Below are 21,885 nucleotides of genomic sequence, written 5' to 3' on the forward strand. Positions count from 1 at the left end.
ACTTCTCTTCCACCCCAATGCCTTCTCTTCTTCCTTCTCCTCCACCCCCATTCTAATTCCCATCACCATCATCCAGGAGCCTTCTACATACACACCTCAAAGTAAGTGAACTTTTCTACCATTTTTGTTGAATTTAGGAAATTTTCGGTGAGCTGGAACCAATTACCCAAAAACCCATTGAAACAATGGTTTCGGTTAACGAACGACCTTCTGGAACGGATTGAGTTCGTTAACCGAGGGGGTCACTGTATTGGAGAGGTAACATAATGGGACTCTTTTTGATGTTCTAGTTCTTTTAATATTATGTATGATAATTTTATTAGATAAAAATTATTGTTTCTGCCAACCTACTGTGTATTCTCATTTGTCATAAAAACATATACAGTACTGTACAGTGGTCCTTCGGTTAACGAACACAATTCGTTCCAGAAGGTCGTTCGTTAACCGAATCCATTGTTTCAATGGGATACTGGGTAATTGGTTCCAGCTCATTGAAAAGTACATACAAAGTAAAAAAAAAAAATGCAGTAAAGTACACTTACTTTGAGGTGTGTATGTAGAAGGCTCCTGGTTGATGATGATGATGATGGGAATTAGAAGTGGGGGTGGAGGAGAAGGGCAAAGAGAAGGAAGTGGGGATGGAGGAGAAATCACCTTTCAGGGGACCCATGCTTGATGCAGTAATTTCACCAATAAAATTTAAGTTCACTTGGTGTAATTCAAGATTATTTTCTTTAAATCAACACTGCACTGTGTTATATATTATCAATATGTTAACTAAAGTTCAGAATGACCAATAATTTCAATGAAAAATGCAAAAATATTCAAGACACCAACAAAATGGCTGCTCTCTCGACAGTAAACAAAGCCAGACTGAGCCTGTACTGCATATATTATCAATATGCTAAATAAATGTTAAAATGGCTGGTTGGAAGAGGGGGGAGGCAAGGTGGGGTACTTTGATTGACAGATAGTGTCATGAAGAATATTTTTTTTTTTTATTAACTGAAGATATTTGTTTTAGCTCATAAAATTCATACAAATTACCCGGCCAGAATATAATTTACATTGCTGAAATTCTTACAATTTGATGATCATTTTGAATATAAACATCATAGATTTTGCATTAGACATACAAATTTTAGATGTAATGTTAACTCTGAGTAAATATGTTATCTTTTGTGAAAAATATATGACATTTATATTCAAAATATTCCTGGTCTTACAAGGAATCCAGCAATGTCAATTATATTATCCTAACTTTAGTTTGAGGTATTATTTATTACTATACCTGGTTTTCCCCCCAAAATTTCTCAGAGGGAAGAGCCAGCGAGTGTAGTGTGAGAAGAGGGGGAGGGAGTTGAGTCCATTATTTGAATGGACATTAGCTTGGCGACTGTATTTCTCTATTTCTCTTAAGTATTAATTGTGTGCATGTACCATCATAAAATTAAGATGTTATTTTTACTAGAACATAGGTATTGTGTTGGAAAAAGTGGAGTTTGGGGGTCAGCTGGTCTCTATTTCATTTAATCCCATATGTTATGTTATTCACTTTACGCGTTTCTCACTTTCCGCGGTACCCTGTGGGTTACATTAACCATTTAAGCTCCTCTACGGTTGTGTTGGTGTGGGGATTAGTGGATGTCATCATTATGACCTGACCTCATGTTTTTAGGTCACTTTAAGCCTCTCTCTGTCCATGTAATCTAGTTGCCTCTGAAGATGTCTTGAATAAAGACGAAAGCTAAGGCGGTACCCTGTGGGTTACATTATATATATATATATGTATATGTATATAGATATATAAGGAAAGAAGAAACACGAAGTTCCCAAGCTGTAACTCACATCTTCAGGGTGAGTACACGAAAGCTTGGGAACTTCGTGGTTTCTTCTTTCCTGTGGTTATCAGCATATACCAGATCACCTACAGTGATTTGTATATATATATATATATATATATATATATATATATATATATATATATATATATATATATATATATATATATATATATATATATATATATATATATATATATATATATATATATATATATATATATATATATATATATATATACATAGGGCTGAGTCCCCACCAAACAATAAGCATGGAATTTCAGAACAGTACAAGCAGGAACAAAGAATATACACGCCAGTTTAACATCAGTGTTTATCAGAAATGTGAATGGCTCTGTGGTTGTGACGAGGCAAATACTTTATTCTGCTTTCCATGCTTATTGTTTGGTGGGGACTCGGTGTGAGGCTTGCAGTCCCTCCATTTTATTTTTCATGAGCCGCCACTGCGCGCGCGCGCACACGCACGCGCACACGCACACACACACGCACACACACACACACACTATATATATATCCCAGCCACGAAAATGACAGCAACTTTAAAACTACCCATAGTCATTCTTGGGTACATCCAGTGTCATCCACAAATAATTGAGGACCGCGAAATAAAAATCCGCAAATTTGAGGGGGGCCCTGTACTTGATTCTACCCAATCTAGGCTCAGCTGTTAAAGGAGACCTTAAAATCAATCACTTACAGTATTTACAACAAGTTATGTATACTCCAAGCTGGCGGAAGACTCATTCCAAATGAGGCTTAGTACAGTTCAGAGTATAACTGTACTTGCCATATTTTCTTGCCTCTACTCCATTTCCAAATGACAAAATTATTTTGAAAGTCTCAACAAATTTTAATATGTAAATGCTACAGATTAATTATAACTGATGCATGACAAACAGTCAAACCTTGCCATTCTGTTTACTTACAATAACTTTAAAACCCACTATACTGTACTGTAGAGTAGTATACCTGTACTTCTGACTTGTTTCTTTACCAAGTACTTATGAGTCACCTTTAAGTAATTTATGTGCAAATGGGAAAAAAATTAAATGTCTGCAATTTACTTATTCAAGCTTGCAACTTAACCTATCAAAGACTGTACCATATAATGGAGAAGAACGAAAAAGAAATACAGTAATTTATGACTAATAACTGACAAACAGTTGTAAGTGAATGTAATGCTCAGGTTTGACTGTTATTAGATTGTCACTGATATAGTTCCAAATAAGTCCTACATGGTTTCAACCCGGTCTCGCTGTCCCTCCAACAGGCCGCTGACAGTTCCTCCATTTGTATTCCTACACCATCCTCGCAATGCCAGTTCTTTCGCCTTCTTCTGTGTGTACTTTTGCAAAGAAAAAAAGCTAGTTGATGATTATCTTTTATGAACAGAGCTAAAAAATACTACACAACAATTTATTCAAGTTTACAATAAGGTCCTTATCCCTAAACCTCAAATTAATGGATTAATTATTTGGATAATTCTGGGTAAAAGAATTTAGTGGTTATTATCTAAGTACAGTACAGGGGGTACTATACTGTATACAATACTGCAATTATTATTCAGTGTTCCAAATTACAAACTACAGGGGGTCACCGGATTATGAATGGGTTCTGTTCCTGAGGACGTTCTTAAGTTGGAACACATGCTATATGCATACTGTACTTACAGAACAATGTTTAATATCCCACTATGTATATCATAGCCTAAGTCCTTATATACATCTAATATCACTTAATTTAAGACAAAATAAGAAATAGAATAACAAAATAAAGTAAATGAAAGTAAAAAATAAGTCATCACGCAAAAATATATACGTACTGTACTGTACCGTATACAAAATATATACAGTGGTGCCTCGGTTAACGAACTCAATTCGTTCCATGAGGTCGTTCATTAACCAAAAATTTCGTTAACCGAAACCATTGTTTCAATGGGATATTGGGTAATTGGTTCCAGCTCACAGAAAAGTATATACAAAGTAAAGGAAAAAATGCATAAAGTCACATGTTCTCCTAAAATTCCCCTAAATCGCCATTAATTCACTATACTGTATATATATACGTACATTTACACTAGAACTCTTAAATCACTACTGTAATGTGATACAGGTGATTAATTTTATCTCGTACAAAATATATGACGTTTATGTTCAAATTATTCGCTGTCTTGCAAGGATTCCAGCAATGCAAATTATATTCTCCTAACTTTAGTCTGAGATACAATATAAGATAAAAACTTAAAGCCTACTGAAAACCCCCAAACCTTTCTTGGGAAGGTGGGGGTGACAGTGACATGTTTGACAGTTGGCGCCGAGGTGTGAAGTATTTAATTGTTTATTTATGTCCTTTAGATTGAGTTTTTGTTTTTTGCTTATAAAATTTAATAGAAGTGACAGGGGAGAATTTAATTTGCATTGCTGGAATTCTTATAAGATAGTGATTAATTTGAATGTAAACATGCCATAGTTTGTACTAGACAAAAATTTTAGTTATCATTTTGTTCATTATTCTGAGTAAATGTACAGTTCAGCTTTGCCCTTAGGACAGTGTGTGCAGGTAAATGAGTTTCAATAAATTAATAAAGTTACATATATCGAGCCAAAAATAATACTTGAAAAACTTTATGTAGACAGAGCTTGGATGGCTACATTTTAGAATGACCAATAATTTTAATACTGTATAAAAAATGCACAAATATTAAAGAGCACAATTTTCTTGATATTTACTCCATTGGAAACGAATGTAAACATAGAAGAGATGACTGAATTGGCTGAGTACCTCCTCAGCTTATCAGCTGATGTTCAAAACAAAACGTGATTTTCGTAAGGATTTCGCTAATCATTTTTTTCATTGACTTCTGAAATACAACTTGCAAACTCGTAATGTCCAGGGAGAGTTGGCATACGTGGCTCTGTGGCATACTGATCTTACTAGTACATCTGGTAACCAAACATCATATTAAATATGCCGAAATAAATTCACATTGCATTACTTATGTTAAACTTTACAGGGCAGGAACGCACATATCCCAATATCTATCATTCATGGTCTCATAATGTTTCACACAGTGTGGACAGATACTTTTTGAGATACGTACTGTACATATTTTGAAAGTTTTCATTAAATCTACCCAAACCTTTAATAATGTATCCATTAAAAAGTGAAGATTGAATTGTGACATTATTTTATAATCATAAGAAGAGGAGTAACCGTTAAGATTTCAACAACCACATGGATTTCTAAAAGCTTCCATTTCCAGGGAGCTTTATCTCTCAAGCAGCAGTTACACTGTCGTTATGAATCTGTTTATATTGCTGGAGCAGCTCCCCACCCATTGGACATACGGTAAGTCAATATGTGCTTTGAACTCCTTCCTACCCATACGGCTGCCTTAGATTATTGATCAAAGTACACCACTGAAGCTCTACCATAAGGTCTCATGAAAATGGACTACAGTATTACCCCGCTTTACACGGTTTCACTTTCCGTGATTTCTCATTTTCTCATTTACGCGGTACCTTGCCAGAACCAGACTTTCACTTAACGCGGTGCATCTACTCATATACACAGTGAAGTATATATATATTTTTTTTTTTTAGCTCATAAAATTCATACAAATTACCCGGCCAGAATATAATTTACATTGCTGGAATTCTTACAATTTGATGATCATTTTGAATATAAACATCATTGATTTTGCATTAGACATACAAATTTTAGATCTAATGTAATAATTTGGTTTACACAAAGCAAATATTTTATCTTTTGTGCAAAATATATGAAGTTTACATTCAAAATATTCCCTGACCTGCAAGGAATCCAGAAATGTCAATTATATTATCCTAACTTTAGTCTGAGGTATTATTTATTACTAAACGTTAAAATCTAGTGTTTTCACCCAAACATTTCTCAGAGAGGTAGGAGCTAGTGAGCTGGGAAGAGGGGGGGGGGGGATTTGAGTCCATTATTTGAATGGTCATTAACCTTGCAACTGTATTTCTCTTAAATATTAATTGTGTGAGCATACCATCATAAAATTAAGATGTTATTTTTACTACAACATAGGTATTGAGTCGGAAAAAGTGGAGTTTGGGGGTCGGGCCAGTCTCTATTGGAATTAATCCCGTATGTTCTGTTGTTCACTTTACGCGGTTTTCACTTTCCTCGGTACCCTGTGGGTTCAATTGACCGTAAATTGGGGTAATACTGTACTTTAATTTCTAAAAGCTATTTTTAAGGTGTCATTCAATCATTTGACTGCTAGACAGAAAAACACTCTCCAGGAGAATTACTGATTTACTTTTACTTCTTACTTTTATCCTCTTTGCCACTGATCGGCTCGTTAGCCGCTTGGAAATTCAGTTACGTCTCTGTTATGCACTGTTGGCAAGTACTGGGCATGTACTGGCTCCAGGATGTATCTGTACCCACACCAGTGTTAGTCAAGTCTGGTTTTGAAAGAGCTCACACTCGGTGCTGTCACAACACTCTCTGGCAGATTATTCCAAGATTTTCTGGATTAGTGGCTTCTTCAACCTCTAGTGGCAGGCATCTGCCAGCTCCAGGTATGGACACTCGACTGAGTACAGCAGTGTCTTCGGAGATGTTTGGAAACTTCAATTAAGTCAACCCTTGCTCGTCTATAGTACAGTATTAGCTAGGCAGTTGCAGGCGTTGTAATCTCTCTGGGTACCCGTGTCATATTGTATCACGCCGTAAGGGTGCCGAATAATTTTTTAGTGGGTGTACAATGCTGGCCAATAATTAATTGTGGAGCCATGTGATAGCGAGTTTACGATTGACAAAGAACCAAACACGGCTGTAGCGCGCGGGTTGGCCGTGTGGCGGCACATGGGTAGGCTTACAAGTGAAGGTAGAGACACGTTATGCATAGGGTTCAATATTGTTTCCTTATAAAATGTCACTGACTTGTCATAGAAAAATTTAATTTACATTGCTGGAATTCTTGCAAGACAGTGAATTAATTTGAGTAATACATACAGCCCATAGTTTGCATTATAGATAAAAAATTTCCAGCCAATGGCTATCGATGGCTATTCAATGGATATCGTTAAAACGAGTTATTTTGATTGTGCTACAGTATATAGCGGAATATCGTTTCTTGGGATATTGTATCTCGAGGTTTACCTGTACAGTACTGCCAAAGTCGGAAAGGATTTAATCCAATAACTGCACCATTTGGGAAATCAAGGATACCCCACAAAAAAAAGAAAAAAAAATGACATGAAGGTTTTTCTCATGAAACTGAAGATATAAAATTTCGAAGCCATAAAAACTTTGCACTGAACTCATCATGGGTGGCAAATTATGAATCAATGAAGTGAGGCAGAGTAACTAGCAGCTGCTGAGCCCTGATTGTTGTTATGATGCAAGAAAGAGGTGGTTGTGATGACAAATGGCATGGCATGGTTGTGGTATGCAGCGGTGGGTTTTTGTGGTGCAGAGTGGGTGGTGAGCCAGGCTGTGAAGAGGGTGAGGGGCCACTGAGGACAGGATGATGATAGTAAGTAGATCTGAGGCTCCAACAGCCTTGTGTCTCACTCTAAAGTGTCTACCAATCATCAAGTCTCCATTCTTCGTATGATTTTAGGCACACAACTTTAAATTCATGGCACCAAACAGGGCTGGTTCTAGACCTCAAATCTGACCGATACAATCTTTCAGTTTTTGCAGTTGCGGCTTGGCCAGATTTCAAAAAGTTTTTTGAATTTTTACACCTCATTTAACCTGATTTAACCAATACTGGATACAATATGTTTGTTTTTTTTAACGGTTGCACCTCATGTACGAGGATGGCCAACCCTTGGGCCACCTAGGCGTGAATTTGTTTAAGATGTAGAAGCTGTCGCCAACACAACAACCACACCCTAAGTTAACCAGATGCATGACCCAGTGTCAGGAATAATCTGAGAAGACAAGACAACTCACCAACTGCACTGGCTAACCATCACTCTGAAACATGACCCGCAAACCGATTTACAACCAGGTCCCCAATTACTGCTGGGTAGAAGAGGCAAATGGTATAAAGAAACTTAGTCATAGTTACACCCTGCCCGGGAATTGAACCTGGGTCCACTTGCTTGCGAGGCGAGAATGCTAACCATTACACCACCTGTATGTGGCCTCGTCTGCCATAATTGTTGCTGCTAGGTCTAGTCTGCGACATTTTATAAGATAAAAACTTTAAGCCAAAACTGCCTTTACCCTGGCTGTGAGGAAGGGGGGCAGGGGGTGACGTGTTGACAGCTGTCAAGAGGGGAGATAACAGAGTGTAGTTATCAAATAACAGGAGGAGTTGTGGTTTTTCCTTAAAAAATGTCACTGAATTGACTTAAACTTAACTTTTTAAACTTAAATTCTCTTCACCATTGATCGGCTCGTTAGCCGCTTGGGCTATCGGTCACGTCAAGGATTACTTTTCCTTTTCTTTTATCCTCTTCATCAAAAGATCAGCTCGTTAGCCGCTTGGTCGATCGGTCACGTCTGTTACGCACTGTTGGCAAGTACTGGGCATGCACCGGCTTCTGAATGTACCTGAACACGCTCCACTGTTGGTCAAGTCTTGTCTTGAAAGAGCTCACACTCGGTGCCGTCACAACACTCTCTGATAGATTGTTCCAAGAGTTCACAACCCTCACTCCGAAAAAGTTTGCCCTCACAGTTTTCTGGACTTGCGGCTTCTTCAATCTTGAGCTGTGACCCCTTGTGGGGCGAGCGTCCGCCAGCTCCAATTAAGGACACTCAACTGAGTAGCGCCCCTTGAGATGCTTATACACCTCAACTAAGTCACCCCTTGCCCGTCTGTAGTATAAGCTCCAATCTCTCAGGGTAGCTGAGGTGCCGAAGTGCAGGCACCAGTCTGGTGGCTCCTTTGAACATTTTCAACCAACCGACAGTCCCTGGCATATCTTAGGGACCAGACAGGGTGACAGTACTCCAGATGGGGAAGCACTTCACTCTTGAAGATCGTTACGAGGGACGGACCGTCTAGATAACTGAATGACCTTATAAGACCCAATAATTTATTTGCCTGATTTACCTTCTTCTCTCAATGGCCCGAGAACTTCAGCTCATTGTCAATATACACACCTAGGTCCTTTTCACATTCAGTCTCAAATAGTGCTGTTTCTTCATCCCGTTGAGACATATGAAATGCCTCCTTACCGTTGGTACACCCCAGGTGCATCCTCTTACACTTCGTGACATTGAATCTCAGCAGTCATTTCTTCGACCATTCTTGGAGCCCACAGAGGTCTTTCTGCAGCTCTTCACAGTCTGCTTGGTTCTTGATTTCCCAAAATAACTTTGCCTCATCGGCAAACATTTGTATGGAGGAGTGTACAACGTCAGGCATGTCATTTATGAAACAAACAAACAACAGCGGGCCCAATACACTGCCCTGTGGTACCCCACTTGTGACAGATATGGATGATGAGTTCATGCCATTAACCACCACACACACTGCTTGCGGTCATGTAGAAAGTCTTCTATCCACGCTAGGACATTTCCCCGAATTCCGTACCCTTCCAGTTTGATTTTCAGCCTTTCGTGGGGTACACTGTCGAAAGCCTTGGCAAAATCTAGGTAAATAATGTCGATACTACCACCCCGTTCCAGAATATGGGTCCAAATATCCAATACCTTGAGCAATTGTGTTAAGCAGGAGCGCCCCAGCATAAAACCGTGTTGGTAATCCTTTACAAGGTTGTTTCGTAGTAGAAATTCCATTGTGGCATCTCTGATAATACTCTCAAATAATTTACATATTATGCTGGTCAGGCTCACCGGTCTATGGTTGTTCGTGGAGTGACGATCGCCCTTCTTGAAGATAGGACTCACATAAGCCACTTTTCATTCACTGGGGACCTTTTGTTCATTCAGGCATTTCCAAAACAGGATCGTCAGGGGCTCGGTTAGCTCGTTGCAGAACTCTCTTAGCAATCTAGGATGCACCATGTCAGGGCCGGGACGCTTATGTGAACAGAATGTGGGTCAGTGCTGTGTTGAACCGTCTGTCCTCAAACGCAGGAAGGTTAATTGCATCCTCTCTTGTGAACACCGAGGAAAAGAAGCTGCTCAATGCCTCAGCTTTATCCTGGTCAGAATCTGCGTAACTACCATCTTCAAGCCTCAGGTTTGATACTCCTGCTCGCGTTTTTAATTTCGACTTTGCATAGCGGTAAAATGCCTTTGGGTTTGATTTGACCTCGCTTGCAACCAGCCTCTGGAACTCTTTTTCAGCCCTTCTATACTCTATCTTTGCTTGGTTTCTGGCTCTTGCATACATCCTCCTGTCCTGCTCATCGTTTGACCCAACCCATGTCTTGAATTTCTAGGTTTTCTTCTTAACTCTGTCGACCGCCACATGGTTCATGTGTAGGGATCCCCTCGTATTCCTAGAGGCACTGGGTTTGGTCTTGGGTATATATTTATTGATCAAATGGGTCACTTTACTACCGTAGTTATGATATTCAGCTTAGTGTCTGCGTTCTTGTGCCTTAATGAGTCAGGCCAGTTGATACCTCTCATCTCTTCCCTCATCCCATTGTAATTTCCCTTGTAATATTTGCACCTTGGCCTGGCCTTATCCTGAACTAGGTAACAGTTAAATCTGAATGACAACACTATATGGTGACTGGTGCCAACTGGGGCAAGGTGTTCCAGTTTGGCCACCATACCCTCCTTGTGTGTTATGATGAGGTCAAGTGGCTTGGGTGTTTGCTCCCCTCAGCAGTATATAATTTGCCTTGCTGTAATTTTTGTAAGATAGTGATTAATTTGAGTACAGTATAAACATCACATAGTTTGCACTAAACATAAAATTTTTAGTAATTAATTTATTACAGGTTTACCCTTAGGACAATTATTTCTTTAAATTTTTCACAATATATATTTAGGATGGTATGTGCGTGTAAATGAGTAAAAATAAATGAAGAAAGTTACGTATATCTTCCCGAAAATATGAGTTACAAAACTTGTACACAAATATACTACACAAGACTAAAATTTCTATCTCTTGTGCAAACTATGTGAAGTTTTTACTCAAATTAATCACTATCTTACAAGGATTCCAGCAATGCAATTTATATTTTGCCAAGTCTAGTTAGCTAAATTTATAAGATAAAAACTTTAAGCCTAAAACTAGCTTCACCCAGGCTGGGAGGGAAGTTAAGTGCCCCCTCGTAATTTTGTCCGGACTAAAGGAGGTGCCGGACCATCAGTTCCCGGATAATTAGTGGTGTACCTGTACTAGCATCACCAGTGGCATCATCTCTATCACTTCAGAGTGCAATGTTCTGCTTTCCACGCAGTATTACAGTCTTAACCATAGACACTATCTTTTTTTTTCTTTCTTTTTTTAAGCAACTCGTGCACTCTGCTGATACAATCTGCCCATGCACTGGCTGTATCTTCCTCTCCTGAAGAGAGCAAAAACCACGAGCAATTATTAGAGACTGACAGTGTAATTCTGACTTTGTACTACATTCTGCCAGTTTTGTTGTTGCTGAAACCCAGTTGGTGAGTGGAGACTGGTAAAGTTTGTTGAGCTTACTGCTGTTGCGACCTCCTCCTACACCAAACAACACACATGGCAAGCAGAAAGATCCATCAGTTGATAGCTTGTACACAAGCCACAGGTATAGTTACAGCCACTCACTATTGAATCTTCTGTTAGCTTTTTGATAGTTGTAGATGGGAACTTCTATCCCTGTGTGGTATCCAGTGCTGGGTCAACAGTTCTTACTGTATTTTCTGTTGTCTGAGAGCTCATCAATACTATGAATATACAAGGCAAAGTCACTGTTGATGTTTTGCTTGTATTTGTCCCAAATCTGAGTCTCTATGTGAAGTTACTATATATGACAAAAATAACTTCAGTTAGTTATTATCTATGCAAACATATATTTGCTGCCTCGTGTGTGCAGTGCCAAAAGGAACTTTGCAGTTTCCTTCTTTTCTTATGTTCTGTGTACAAGGTACACACAGATCAATAGTTACATTTGCAATATGAGGCACCTAGAATGGGAGTGGCATAAGCACCCAAAATTATGATTGAGAGATATGGCCACAGGCATGTTCACTGGCCTTTGTTCTACATGATCAAGCCTGACTGAGAATCGCTTACGCCGCTGCAAGGTTGAAAATTCCATTGGAAGAGCACGTAACTAATATACCCAGTTTCATGAAAATTTGGTGATATTTATTTATTTATTTTTTTTTTTAGGGGGGGGGGGGCGTTTGGGGATGTGGCAACATCCCTTTTACGGTCCAACTTTTGTGGAAAGTTTCATTGATTTCCATGCAGTAGTTTCTATGGTACATAAACTTTAAATGCAATTTACTCAAAACAGGCATTTTGGAGATATGCCATTCCCATTCTAGGCACCACATATGAGGTAAGTGTCTCTTCTTCACTGTCATATTCTTGTTTATGTTTCAGTCACTGGATTACTGGTAGACACAGACTTGCATTGATGTTCGTTGTACAGTACATAAAAAATTTCCGAATATCCATTATGAAATTCAAAAAGCACTCTTCACCATGCACGAAACTATAAATACCAGTAGATGTTAGGGTAAAAAAAATGCAATGTCGCCCTCCTCAGCAAAGGACTGGTACAATCATCACTACAAAAACTCCTTATATCTGTATGCATGATTTCCCCTCACAGAAGTTTACACTCACATCACCTGACCTGATTGTGAGAAAGATTTAGGGGTAATGATAAGTAGGAATCTTAAACAAAGACAACGATGTGTACTTGCTCAAAACAAGGCTAACAAGGTACTTGGGTTCATATGAAGGATATTGAATCCCTAAAAAACATTCAGAGGAAGATGACAAGACTAAACCCAGGCATTAGGAACCTTGAGTATAGACAAGATTAAAGCATCTGAATTTGCATGCCTTCGTGACGTAAAATGAGGGGCGATATGATCGAGATGTATAAATGGAAGTCGGGATTAAACAACGGTGACATAACAAAGGTACTTAAACCATCCAACCAGTAGCGATCTCATAGCAATGGTTTTAAATTAGACAAATTCAGATTTCTGTGTGAGATAGGTAAACACTGGTTTGAAAATACCTGTAGAGTAGTGGATGAGTGGACAAGTTACCGGACATCACCATTAACTCAAACATGCTGGGAAGCTTCAAATATAGGTTGGACAGATATACGAATGATAGGAGTTGGGGTGTAAACGGGGCTGCCTAATATGGGCCAATAGTTCTGCTGCAGTTTCCTCCATTCTTATATTCTTATTCTCCCTTGAGGCATTGAATCCCAGATGGAGTTTAGGTAATATGGGTGAGGTGGTAATGTGAGTGTAACCTTACCTGTGACCTTACCTCACCCCTAGGCTCCCCCTGCTACGATTATCCCATCCCTGGGAACGGTTTGTCAAACCTATCACTCGGGTAGGGAAAGTGACCAATTCAGTCAGAAGTTGGTGGGCCACGCAGGTCAACATTGACAATGAGATCATGTTATTGATAAGTTAAGTATTTGACTGATTGTATAATGATACCTTTGCACTGGTCAGAATTTTCTGAGCGATGCAAGAGCATTGGCTGCATCAGCCTGGATCCGGCCCTGCCAAATGCCAATTGTCTTAAGACGACAATTGCACAATTTCGGTAAGTTGGCTGAAGATTAGGATAGCAGTTAAAGGGTTAAGTGAGGGATGTTTTGTAAAGAAAGGCAAGAAGAAATTGGAATAGAAGTTTGGTAAATCGGCAAAATAAAGAAAATTCAAGAAACAGGGTTGACTAAAAGGAAATCTGGAAGTACCAGACCTAAGAGTGTTTCCACCCAAGATATTATAGACTGCAGCTACAGACTGTCAGTTTGTTTCTACTGTACAGGATTGACTGGGCACACACTTATCTAAGAAAAATAATAATGCTGAACACTGTACAGTATTTACTTATATATGACTGAATTACAGTAGTACCGGTAAATAAAAACCGGGGTTACAATACTTTTATCCTCTTCACCACTGATTGCCACCATTGAAAATGTCACTTGGGATTTGTTTCATGAAAACATTCAATTCACAAAATCTTGTATGGTACTGTGCATCTATTTATGGACATTTAATTAATCAATTTATCCAATTCATTAACTGGAACAGATGATACTACATACTATAAGATGTAAATACTGTACTGTACATGTTTACCATATGTGATGCAAGAAAATTACAGAAGAGTATAACTAACAGATTTCTTTTGCATATACAGTATCTTGCAGTATGTATTATTATTAGACATTTTCAATTTATATACTGTAAGAGGATATATGGAGCCTTTTTATGTGTTACTAATACCATAGTTATGATGATAATGAAAATATAGTTTCAACATATGCTTACAACTATCACAACTGCTTATTGCCAAATGGGGTGTGTGCTGGTTTCTGGCAGAGATTTTCTAGATGCTATATGTTACCAGTATATGACAATTGCCAGATGCACAATGTAGTACCTGAGGCCTTAGCTCTTCAAAATGTTCCACTAAAGATGTATCAAAGTGATTTTAAGGGGTTCAGCTGGTCTGGTAGGAACAGGTTAAATGTCATGGGTTGAAGCATGGAGTTCATAGATATGGTTGTTAACTGTCAATGTTCCAAGTGGAGTGAATTTTCCTGGTGTATCTGTGGCTTCACTGACTCTCAAAGTAACCATGGAACTAGGAGAATAAAGTAGTAAAGTAATTTGACAGGTCTGCATTAATCCATAAGGGCAATCAATGTAACCTACCTCAAGAGAGTCAAGAGGCTCCTGAAAAAGATGGACTCTACCAGGAGTGTTCTAGTTGGCAAAATCTCACTGTTTACTCATCAATGATTCTCAGGTTATAAAAGGATACTCGTGGTTAATCTGCAAGAGCCGTTATTAAAGTGTGCATTTAAATACATATGGAGTGAAATTCATACCTAAACTGATCACACAGTGTCCAATATTAGTACACTGGAACAGGGAAATGTATTGTTTGTCAAGCTTAAAAGGAGCATGAACAGAAAAAAAAAAATGGTGAGATAATATGTAAGTCCCATCCTGAGATAACTGAATGTGGACCATTCAAGGTGTCACACCTATTGAAAAGTAAATCATATTTCAAGATAATAGTCTGAATATAAATACACTCAAGTAGTTTCTGATTTTCTTCTTCAGACCTGCAGTGAAGTATGTGCACAGGAAAATTTTTAATGACAAAGATAAATTTTCTGGGCGTGCCTTCTCACTGGTCCTAGTGTGCATTTATTCTTATAGTTTAGGTACAGTATTACAGTTCTGTACGTAGAAAATCCAAGAATCCTTATAAAATCTACAGTACAGTATTTACAATACACACTGATCTATAAAATCTTTTAAATCTTACCTTCCGAAAGAAGACACCTGAAATGAAAAGGAACAGTAATTATTACATACTGAGTCTTCATCAAGAACACACTCAAGAATAAGTGTACAGTATAACTAATAAACAGTCAAGGATATTTGAGAAAATCAAACTCTAGTAGTAAAGAAAATGGCATTCTAGTGGATACATTACAGAAAGCAGACGAGTACTGTATGTATATTATGTATCCTGTATGTATATTATGTATGTGCTCCATTTATATACACTATTTATTCAGCCTAGCTAACAGCATGTGGCAATGTATTTACCATGTCCCACACGCTTAATTAATGTGCCTGGCGACATATGGAAGCTGCTAATGTATCACTTACCACATGTCACCCGAAAGGCTAGTTGACCCCCAGACAGAGTAAGAGCGCCACCTCCCTTGTGTATCGGTTTATCCAGGAAATAGAACCTACGAAAACTCTACAGGTGTTTGTGTTCGCTCCTGTAGATAGAACTTGATACCCAGAACACATGCAAGTACCTCATACTTTACAGTATACTAGTACTGTAAATATACAGTAATGCACTGTACTTAGGCATTCAAAAGCAAATCCCAAGGCATCAATGCAAATAGTATACAGCACCATACCTGTACAGTATAAAATAAATACAAATAAACTAACAAAGCTTCAGCAAAAAGCATGATATATACACTATTAAAGAGGAACTCAATTTTTTTTTCAAGCTATAAAAGCTCAATATGACCACCTTTTTAAGTTTCTGGAGATATCAAGGTGATATTTTGTTTCTTTCCATACATTTTGTAGCATATCATACTGAGCTTCTCAAGTATCCTTTCATTCAAATTTTCCAAAGTTGTTGGCCCTGGTGGAATATAAACTTCATTTGTGACATAAACCCAAAGGAAAACATCAAGGAGGCTTCAATCAGGAGAATGAGTTAGTCAACAAATTGCCCCCCCAAGACTGAGCCAATTTTTTTGGTTTTCTTTTTTACGGGGATTACCCCACTGGGCACAGGTCACTGACCTACATCAGGGCCTGGGGGCAAAAATATAATAAAGTAAAAGAAACAATTGAGACCCTGCAATTGTGTGTCGATGAGGCAGAAAGTCAGATCAGCAACCTGGGACCTGGTCACAATTTTTGTGGTGCCATATGGCAGCAGGGTCTACCATTAGACAATACAGTACAGAATGTATACTGTATTATACTTCTGATTAGTCAATTATTCATTCAGAAATATTTAACTCAATAAGTATTAAAAATAAAATTTTCCTTAAAATTCTTTATAAGTACAGTACAGTATATCATGGTTTTCACTATAGATTTGTTAGGTTTTCATAATAATAATAATAATAATAATAATAATAATACTGTATAGTACAAATAATTGTTTTCATCATCCAGTTAAAATATACTAATCAGTACAGTACCTTAAATACTATATATATACTATATATATAAACTGTAAAAAACAAATTATAAAATATGAGAACAAATAATACTGGCACTGTACTGTAGGCAAACCCCGTTATTCATAGTCTTGGTATTCGTAACCCCGTTTATCCGCAATCAATTTATTATTACCCATTTCCACTATTCGCAATGGTTGCCCCGTTTATTCGCAAACTCTTACGGCGCGCCTCAACCGTAGCGTAGGACAGCGTGTGTACGTATTCCTCCGCCATACGCTCCCGCTCGCCTCAGTCTCACATGGGCTGGCGTGTATTTTGTGTGATCTCGCAGTTGTGTTTTGTGTGCTCTCGCAATGTCCAAGCGACCAGCTACTAAAACTCCCAGCAATTTTGCCAAGAGATCACGTGTGGCAGTTACGTTGGATGTGAAATTGGATATTGTAAAAAGACATGAATACGGAGAAGGAACATCAGTGATTGGGCTAATGCAATGCTTGGCTCCCTCTACGGTGCATTCTATAGTTAAAAGCGCTGACAAGATCAAGGAGATGGCCGGGTCTGCAACACCACTTGCAACAGAAGAAGATTAGGGTCCATTTCTAATGCCATATCCATCGCCATCTCAAATGAAGAATTCAGCTTCCTTAGGTTCTGTACAGTGAGGAGTTGTGTTGGAGTTTCATCTGCTTCTTCTGTTGCAAGTGGCATTTCTTCTTGTTGAAACCTCTCCAGTTCTATCGGGTCTTTATTGGTAAGTTCTTCATTGTGAGTCGAGGAGGTCTTCTAAGTCAGCGTCACCCACTTCATCGAATCCAGCCTTCTTTGCAAGTCACAATAGTCTTCCTTATTGCAGGCACTGAAGGGAAACCAATGAAGTTGTGCACACACTCGGGCCACAGCTTACGCCACACACTATTCATGCTCTGTTGTGTTATTGCCTCCCATGAATCACTGATGTTTTTATGGCTTTCCTGATGTTGTGTTTTTTCCAAAACTCCCGGATTGTAGGTTTCCCTTCTCCATCGGTCCCCTCAACCAGCTGCTCCATGATACGCTAAGTGTAGAGCGCCTTGAATGTAGAGATGATGCCCTGGTCTATGGGTTGCAGCAAAGCCGTGGTGTTGGGAGGCAAAAACACAACTTTAATGTTCTTACACCAGTCAACCATAGCTGGTGGATGACCTGGTGCATTGTCGATCACCATCAGAGCTTTATCATCAAAATTATTTTCCTTATTATAGCGACTAATGCGACCGGACACATAGTTGAACATGTAGTCGTGCATCACAGACCCTGTCACCCACGCCTTACGGTTTGAACGCCAGACGACGGGAAGTTGTCCCTTCATAGCCCCCCTCAGAACATGGGGTGTTTCAGACCGGTACACAAGGAGAGGCTTTAACTTCAGGTCACCCTCAGCATTTCCACCAATCAATAGAGTGAGGCGGTCCTTGGCAACTTTGAATCCCGGTGCGGTCTTTTTCTCCTTAGATATGTAGGTCCATGGAGGCATTTTCTTCCAGAAGAGTCTGGTCTCGTCCAAGTTGAAGACTTGCTTAGGACTGTACCCACCCTCCTTAATTATGGTTGTGAGAAACGGTGGGAACTTCTCTGCTGCTTCATGGTCGGCGCTAGCTGATTCTCCTTGTATTTTTAGGTTGTGGATTGATATATGTTTCCCAAATCTATCAAACCATCCACGGCTGGCACTGAACTCAGGTACGTTGGGTTTATCTTTAGTTATATCTTTCCACAGCGATCTTGCCTTCTGTTGAATCATGCATTGTGATAAAGGTGTTTTAAGGTGCTGGGTCTGGTCATCAATCCAAGTGCTCAACATCTGCTCCATACTCTCCATCTCAGCATCACGGAACCTCGTCACCTTCGTAGCTGTCAGTGGTGTTGCAGACCCGGCTATCTCCTTGATCTTGTCGGCACTTTTAACTACAGTACGTATAGAATGCACCATAGAGGGAGCCAAGCCGTGCACGCGCCCAATCACCGACGTTCCTTCTCCGTGTTCATGTCTTTTTACGATATCCAATTTCACGTTCAACTTAACTGCCACACTTGATCTCTTAGCAACATTGCTGGGAGTTTTAGTAGCTGGTCGCTTAGGCATTGCGAGATCACACAAAACACACGCCAGCACGTGTGAGACTGCGGCGAGCGGGAGCGTATGGTAGAGGAATACGTACACACGCTGTCCTACGCTACGGTTGAGGCGCGCGATTCAAAATTTTTGCTCGTAAGAATTTGCGAATAAACGGGGCAACCATTGCGAATAGTGGAAATGAGTAACAATAAATTGATTGCGGATAAACGGGGTCACAAATTCCGAGGCTATGAATAACAGAGTTTGCCTGTACTTGTTATATTCATTAACAAATTTTCACTTTTATTCGTGAAGATTTACTATTATTGTATCTGTATACTGTGCTAATGTAATGAGTAACCAACCAAAGGCCCCTACTGGATATAACCATCTGATGGTTTTGTTGGGCTATACTCCATTGAACTGCCTTAATGTTTACCAATGTTTGTACTGTACTGTATACCCAGTCTAGGCACATTGGTAATTGTATACCTGTACTTGCATGGACTATGTACTGTACACTATACAGTATTGTACTATATTATATTGAACCAATGGTAAACTTATGTGATGATTTTACTGTTAAATAAATATCTGTATCTATCTGGATGCATCCTCTAGTAAGAACAGTACTGTAGTAATATTAAAGTACCTGTACATAAAGATTTATCATATACAGCATACATTGTATTTCCTTGTTAATTCATGTACCAGGAGTACAATACATAACTGATTATATTAATGAAATTTCATTTCCAAACCTTCACGAGTCATCTGGTATCAGCTGTAAGAGTCTTCTAGAAGCATGACTCACTAATTATCAAAAGTTTCATATCATCATACTAAGCCATCTCTCTCTCTCTCACACACACACACACACACACACAGATTTGTTTGCTTCTTCATATAGAGTAATGTATAACTATACCACAAACATGTAGTATATGGTATACCCTGTAGTTATACACTACTGTATACTGTATATGCCTCCATATACAGTAGTTATTTAATTTTCATATTTCTAATCAATTATTTTTTTTCACTTCATTTGCAGCACAGGTATTTTCTATCGACTGTGAGAGAAATAAAGGAATACCTGTACATGTATAGCCTACTACATACTAACACACATTCTCCCAATATTCTTCATCAGCTTCATTCAGTTAGGATAAAATAAAGGCTGATAAGAAAGATATTCTTATTAAATAAAATGTATTACAGTATTCTCAAGCAATCTGAAGCTCTATTTAACCACTAAAACTTAAATTCATTATTATAATTGACTACATAAACAGGTCCATCAAGAAATGGAAAATAGTTTGGTTAAGTCTTATCACATTTTTTCTGCCTTTGTCCCCGAAACCAAAATTTTCAAGAGGGGAGAGCATGTCGCCATGTTCCCCTCTTGAACTTCTCATTTCTTTTTAAAAAATCCTAAAAGAATCAGGGCATAAGTGTCAGCACTGGTTGCAGGATGAAGATCCGAAATGGTGGTAGTCTACAGCTTGCCCCCACCACTTCAAAAAAGTCCTGTGGGTATGGATGCTAAATGATTGAAGATCAACCTTTAACTTAATTGCTATGATCTTATAAAACTTCCCAGGGTGTCATATGACCCTTAAGGATCTACATAACTGGCTTGATAAAGTAATTTGGAAATTATATATGATTTGCCCAAATAACTTAAAAATCTTCCTCAATTATTTGTGAAACATTATAAGGTTGCCTAAGAATAGGTAGCATAATAGCTTGCAAACACAAATAGGAAGTAATATTCAGGGTAATGTCTGAGAACAGCACTACCACCAGAAGTTGTTTGACTTCATTCATTTTGTCCACAGATGTTCTTTGGATGATAGTAAGCAATAAAATTATGAAAATGCAAAGAACCTAATAGAACCTGACCATACCAACCAAAGAATCTGACCTAACGTTACCTAACTTCTAAGCCGGGGGCCCCACAACCACATTAAGGAGAAAGTACTTATTTTAATATCTGGTAACAATAAAAGCAGCTTTGTTGAAGCATCATGGTGTAAATTTATATTTTTGGTTGACGTGAGAGTACGCTCAGACCGAGCGGGTTCATTGTAAACACAAACGACACGTGGTGACAAGGCAGATTTTTGGAGAAGTATTTACAGTAAATAATTAATTTCTTCATGTACAAAGCATCCAGACATCATTTTAGTCATACACCTGTACTGTAATCAGTTTTCACATTTTTTACCCAACAATTTCCCTCATCCTTCATACCCTGCCCACTACAAGTGATTTATGATCGTGGAAAAAAAAAATAAAAAATAAAATAAAAAGTTGTCACCTTTTTTTAAAATACAGTACAGGGGTACTTACTATAATGGTATGAACACCTGTGGAAAAATTAACAAAATCAAATACCCTGTAACCCCTTCTGGTGGTAGAGCTGTTCTCATTAATTACCATATTCAGGTAATGTATATACAGTACATCAGTGTTATCACAATCTATAGGGTTTGTGGAAACAGCTGTGAAGCCTAACTTGGCCCTACTAATTGCAAGACCTAGAAAAAGATTAAAATATAATATTCTGAGAATACTGTATATAATATACTGTATCTTAAACTTAATTTAAGATAAATTATATTTTACTATTAAAACTACTATTATAAAGTTTAGAAATATTAGCTTTCCATTTATATGAACCAAACCACATTACACCAATTGACAAACACGAGCACTTGTGTTCCATTCTTACATACTGTAAAGGCTCTGATAAAAGACACTAACTAACTGACGGTTCGTAATTATGTTTTAATCCATTATTACTAAAACCTTACTGAAACCTTCCTCAGGGAACCATACTCCGCAGTTTACATTACCCTTACTCCCATACGCCCGATGCCGCTAGTTAATTATCAGAACCTAAAAATTTTAAAGGCTAAACAAAAATAAGTGAACATTCTCTACAGGAGTGACAAAGTAGCATTACCCTGCACAATGCCGAACACTTCAAAGTCGACAGAGATGAGTGGTTGAGCAGCCATGGTGGTTACCTCCGTGACAGTCTCGGGGACTACTGTTTCCTGAGGAGGAAAGTCACTAGCTTTTAAAAGTAATTTTTCAACCAAAG

General features: G+C 38.4%; 1 protein-coding gene across 2 annotated transcripts in view; it reads right to left on the reverse strand.

Moving 5' to 3' along the window:
* LOC121872683 (acylphosphatase-2-like) overlaps positions 1-21,885 on the reverse strand; it is a 41,222-nt gene that overhangs the window by 19,138 nt on the left and 199 nt on the right. Inside the window, exons 2-4 of one of the 2 annotated variants that reach the window (XM_042375664.1) lie at positions 21,745-21,838; positions 15,274-15,290; positions 3,098-3,207 (exon numbers count right to left, since the gene is read on the reverse strand). In XM_042375664.1, the coding sequence (XP_042231598.1) occupies positions 3,098-3,207; positions 15,274-15,290; positions 21,745-21,799 (182 nt within the window). In that variant the 5' untranslated portion in view covers positions 21,800-21,838. The remainder of the gene's footprint in view (positions 1-3,097; positions 3,208-15,273; positions 15,291-21,744; positions 21,839-21,885) is intronic. The other variant, XM_042375665.1, reaches the window with a different exon arrangement.

The sequence above is a fragment of the Homarus americanus genome, unplaced genomic scaffold (assembly GCF_018991925.1).
Source record: "Homarus americanus isolate GMGI-L3 unplaced genomic scaffold, GMGI_Hamer_2.0 scaffold39155, whole genome shotgun sequence".
NCBI classification, from domain to species: domain Eukaryota; kingdom Metazoa; phylum Arthropoda; class Malacostraca; order Decapoda; family Nephropidae; genus Homarus; species Homarus americanus.